The following is a 5,724-nucleotide window of genomic DNA, read 5'->3' as shown; positions in this document are numbered from 1 at the left end:
CTAGTAACTCAGCCACAGTTCCATAAATCTTGCTTATTGTCAGACTCTTGAATGTCTCTTGAATGTCACCCAACATATTCTCCAGTTAAATTTCTTCTCCTTTTTACTCAGAATGCAAGCATATTCTCCTATTAGCATGAATACTAAGTATTGTGAAGATGTGGAAAAATATGAAAACTTCATGAATTCATCATGAGAATTTGAACTGGTATAGCCACTTTCAAAGGTACTATGGTAGTGTCATAAAAAGTTAAACATATATTTACCATATGACCCAGTAATTGCACACCAAGGTATATACCCAAGACAAATGAAAATGTGTATTAGCATAATGTTCACAGCCACATTATTAATATCTTCAAAGTGGAAATATCTAAATGTTCATTAACTGTAAATGGATAAGCAAAATGAGGTATAAGCATACAATAAAAGTCTATCCTATTTAATCAGGATGCAGTATGCAAATGACCATCACTCTATGACACAAGATGGCCACCCCATGTGGACACAAGATGGCCAGCAGGGATGGGCAGTTGTGGGTGATTGGGCCAGCAGGAGAGGGCAGTTGTTGGTGATCAGGCCAACAGGCGAAGGAGTTGGGAGGGACCAAGCCTGAAAGGAAGGGTAGTTGGGGGCAATTAGGCCTTCAGGGGATGGCAGTTAGGGGTGATCAGGCCTACAAAGGAGGGCAGTTGGGGGCGACCAGGGCTGCAGGAAAGACAGTTGAGGGGGGACCCAGGCCTGCCAGGAGGGCAGTTGTGGGACGCCAGCCCTGAAGGGGAGGACAGTTGGGGGGACCCAGTCCTGTAGGGGAGGTCAGTTGGGGGATGCCAACACTGCAAAGGAGGATAGTTGGTGGGACCCAGACCTGCAGGGGAGGGCAAATGGGGAGGACCAGACCTGCAGGTAAGGGAAGTTGGGGATATTGGGCCAGCAGGGGAGCAGTTAGGCATTGATCAGGCTGGTTAGGGAGTAATTGGCCTGGCAGGCAGAAATGGTTATGGGAAATCAGGCAGGCAGGCAGGTGAGCAGTTGGGAGCCAGCAGTCCTGGATTGTGAGAGGGATGTCTGCCTGCCCATTTAGGCCTAATCCTGGTGGGATCAGGCCTAAATGAGCAGTCAGACATCCTTTGAGGGTCCCAGATTGGAGAGGATGCAGGCTGCACTGAGGGACACACACACACACACACACACACACACACACACACACACACTGTCCACAAATTTCATGCACTGGGCCTCTAGTTCTGCAATAAGATAAATAAAATATTGACACATACTTCTACATGAATGACCAAAAAATATACACCAAATAGAAGACAGGTAGAAAAGGCCACATATTTTATGATTCCATTTATATAAAATATGTAGAAAACACAAATGTATTAAGAGAGAAAGTAATCAGGGGTTTCCTAAGCTAAAGTGGAATGGGTAATTAACTTTAAATGGGTAAAAACGTATTTTTAAGATGATAAATGATTGTAAAATTGGATTTTGTTAATGATTACATTACTATAAACTTACTCAGATAATTTCTCTTACTACATCAATTGAAGAATTTTATATGTGTAAACTATATCTCAATAAAATATCGATATTAAAACACAAATTTTAAAGAGATTTTTCTGGAATTACTCAATGTGAGTGAAAAACTTTTGTTTGAACAGGACCTGCTACACACCAACACTCTGATGCTTACCACTCCACAGTGCAATCATATGTAACTCTGGTTCCTTCATCAATTTGTAGAGTAGACAATAAATACACATTGGATTAAATTAAATCAAGATAAATTTAAGTCTCACCAAGTAAGTCTTCCCTTCATTACAAATTATGGATTTTAAGTAATTTTTACAATCCTTCCTATATCCCAAGCAATTGGTTTCTGTTTTTTCTCCAAAGTCCCTAATTCCTTTCATGATATTACCTTAATTGGTTACATTATTAGCCCCTGTGTTGATTTTTGTCCACGCAGCAGCAGATGCTGAGCCAAGGGTTTATGTTCAAATACTTTATTGGAAGGAGCCAGGGATATGGATGGGAGAGAGGAGAACTGATACATAAAAGAAAATATATCGAATGAAGCTTCCATTATGGCACCTACCATTGTGAATAAACAGAGATTTCATCTCCAGGGGGAAATTCCAGTAAATGGCAAAAAGCATAAACCTCAGCATTGTCCCAGATAAAGGATGAAAGACATGCTATGGCTCACCTTTCTCCCTCAAGAGCTGTCTCTGATGGGACCTAATTCCCTGTCACTTCTGCTACCACATATTGGGCATTGGGAAAAGTAGGGTCCAGCTGGTATGGATGTTGCCAGTCATCAGTGGAAATGGTGAGAGGATCTCAGGGAATGGGGGGAAATGCTGACAGCATGTACTACTCCATGCTTCCTTGCAGACTCAATTCTTTTAACATTCTTCCCCTAAAGAATTAAGTTCCAAACATGTTCCACATATGTGTAACTATTCCTCCTGAGACACCCCTACAGAGTTCCATAATAAAATGAGATCACATGAGAAAACAACTCTTTGTATTGTACTCATTATTACACGGTTTGGGATCTCAGAGGTCTATCTCACAACTGCAATAATGGGAAATATAAGTCAAATAAAAAAGGAGCCCTAACCAGTTTGCCTCAATGGATAGAGCATTGGCTTGAGGACTGATGGGTCTCAGGTTTGATTCTGGTCAAGGACATGTACTTTGGCTGCACATCCCTAGTAGGAGGTGTGCAGGAGACAGCTGATCAATGTTTCTCTCTCACTGATGTTTCTCTCTGTCCTCCCTTCCTCTATGTAAAAAAATTAATAAAATATATTTTTTTAAAAAAAAGGAAATGAAGGAAGATGGATGGAAGGAATAATAAAGAATGATAATTTTCAGTTTTCTAGGTGGTAAATTGCTATAGGGCATCTGACAAATCCATCTTTCAAATCTAAATTCCTACTCTGAACTTGAAAAACACATCACAGTTCCTATCTAAGGTAGGATCCTAAAGTCAGCTTGCCAGGCTGTAGTCCAACTTCATTGCAGTCTCTTCTTTTAAAAAGTGAAGTGAATGAGTGAAAATATCTAAAAGAAATGCTGTTGAGATGAAATTAAGGCATCCATTTGAAGAAACAAGTAGAGTCCTGATGTCATAAGCATGTTGTCCTGATTACTGTATGATTTTCATAAAATTTGATCTGGAAAAATAAGCATACAATTCAATTAAGGTGAAGATAAGAAGCATATGAGGACAACATTTTGGGAAAGGAAGTCGACACTTGATAAGTGCTTTAAATTTAAACTTAGAATTATTTTTTAAAAATATTTCTATTGATTTCAGAGAGTAGAAGGGTGAGGGAGAGAGAGATGGAAACATCAAATATCAATAAGAGAGAATTATTTATTGGTTGCCTACTGCATGCCCCCACTGGGATCAAGCCATGGGCATATGCCCTTGACAGTGAATCAACTCTCGGATCCTTCATTCTGCAGGTCAATGCTCTATCCAAGGAGTTAAACTAGCTAGGACATAAATTTAAAATTCCTAAGAATAGCTGAAAGAATTTGATGAAACATGAAACTTTGTAGAGAGCATTTGGGAAGAAAAGTAAAAAAGGAATTTTTGAGGGAGTAGCTAAGAAGAAAATAATACAAATGCAAACAAAAGCAAAATCACCCATTCTTTGGAAATAGCAGAAACCAAGTCTGTCTTTGAGGTGTGAAAAAGAACTAGATATTCCAATTTGCAGCATTTACCTTTGGGCACACAATGTACCCTTAGTTCTGAGGCCGGAGATCCATCACAGACAAGGTGCTGCTAGATTGAGGAGCCTTCTCAGGGCCCCCTTCACATCCTTATTTCTCAGGCTGTAGATGAAGGGGTTCAGCATGGGGGTGACCACAGTGTACATTACTGAGGCAGCTGAGTTTTGTAGGGAAGAATGGGTCAGAGCAGAACTGAGGTAGACCCCCAGGCCTGTTCCATAGAACAAGGAGACCACGGAGAGGTGAGACCCACAGGTGGAAAATGCTTTATATTTCCCTCCTGCAGAGGACATTCTCATTAAAGAGGAGACAATCCTAGAGTAAGAAAACAGAATCCCCGTAAGAGGAAACACCCCCAGTAGCGCAGTAGACACATACAAGACGATGTTATTGATGAGGTTGTCAGAGCAGGCCATCTTGAGAATCTGAGCCAATTCACAGAAGAAATGTGGGATTTCAGTGCTGACACAGAATGTCAGCCACCTCATCAGTAGAATATGAAGCAGGGAGACCCATAACATTATGAACCAGGATATCAGAACCAAAAAGCCACAGAAGCGGGGGTTCATGATGACTGTGTAGTACAGGGGGTGGCAGATGGCCACATACCGGTCATAGGCCATCACAGTCAGGAGGAAGTTGTCCATTCCAGCCAATAGTGTAAAAAAATACACCTGAGTGAGGCACCCAATGTAGGAGATGGTTTTCCTTTGTGCCTGGATATTCACTAGCATCTTTGGTACCGTGGTGGAGGTGAAACAGATGTCAACAAAGGACAGGTTGGTGAGAAAGAAATACATTGGGGTGTGAAGGTGGGAGTCAGAGCTGATGGCCACAATGATGAGCAGGTTTCCAAGCACAGTCAATAGATACATGGACAGGAACACTCCAGAGAAGAGGGGTTGCAGTTTAGGATCATCTGAGAGACCCAGGAGCAGGAACTGTGATGCTTCTGTGTGGTTTTCTGCCTCCATGCAGCTGCTGTGTATTTTAAAGAAAGAGGAAAAGCAACATTCAGTAAACAGCCAAAAGGCATATCAGCTAATCATCACCTTCTATTTCCATTTTTGTGTGGGCATCCTTCATGATCTAGAAGTCATTCCAATGCCAGTCATTCACTCATTTATGTGATTACCCGATTTTATTTTAAATTGTGTAATTAAGCAGACTTTCTTTAATTTGGCAGAAGTCTTTGTTGTTTTATCTTCAACTCTCTGGTTCTAATTCACTTATTAAAATCTATGGACATGAACAAATTTCTTCTTCATATAAGCCTTCCAAATTAACTAAAGACATTCAAGGTGTTTTCTAATCTCCACACTATTTTCATTTCATAATAATGCATAAAACATGTGTTTTCAACTGAAACAACCTTAATTTTATGACCTGATGCTTTATGTTGATGTCATCCTTAACTATGTGCCTTATTGTGTTTCTTTCTAAAATGTAATTACTGCTATGACCATCATTGTGAAGTATGAAAAAGCCTTTAACCACAGTAAGATCTTTCTAATTTATAGTTAGTTTTAACATTATTAATCTATCTTTTTTGTCACATTTTTTTTGATACCTATCTCTTTCAAAGTAAAGTATAGAGCTGTGATTTGGAAAATAGGATTCGAGTCAGACTTCCTGGAACACAATTTGGTCTGCCATGTTACATCTCTGTGACCTTGACAAAGTTATTTAATCTCTTTCACTTGCAGGTACTTCACCTTCTCAATGGGAATTGTAAATAATCCCTACATTGTAGGACAGGTGTCCGATTAAATGACATGATGCATATAATTTTTCTAGTGTAGTTTCCTGTGATATACACTAGACACATGATGAATGTGAATTTCTGTTCTTAACATCACAGTACAGCTGTCTCAAATGGTGATCATTTTTAGTATTTCTCTTAAACTTGGACAGTCATCATTATAAACACAACAGGCCTATTTTTTTTTTTTTATCACAACACAG

The 5,724-nt window shown here is 39.8% G+C and overlaps 1 protein-coding gene across 1 annotated transcript; it reads right to left on the bottom strand.

The window, feature by feature from the left end:
* Nucleotides 1–3,794: 3,794 nt before the first annotated feature.
* On the bottom strand, nt 3,795–4,733 carry LOC311623532 (olfactory receptor 7D4-like; the record flags this gene model as incomplete). The annotated part of the gene is made up of 1 exon (XM_084885725.1): nt 3,795–4,733. The coding sequence occupies one exon, from the start codon at nt 4,731–4,733 to the stop codon at nt 3,795–3,797; it is 939 nt and encodes a 312-aa protein (XP_084741851.1).
* Nucleotides 4,734–5,724: the final 991 nt, after the last annotated feature.

The sequence above is a fragment of the Pipistrellus hanaki genome (assembly GCF_964339955.1).
Source record: "Pipistrellus hanaki genome assembly, chromosome: 5".
In the NCBI taxonomy this organism is placed as follows: domain Eukaryota; kingdom Metazoa; phylum Chordata; class Mammalia; order Chiroptera; family Vespertilionidae; genus Pipistrellus; species Pipistrellus hanaki.
The sequence above is the reverse complement of the archived record's forward strand: the minus strand, read 5'-3'. Positions and strand labels throughout refer to the sequence as shown.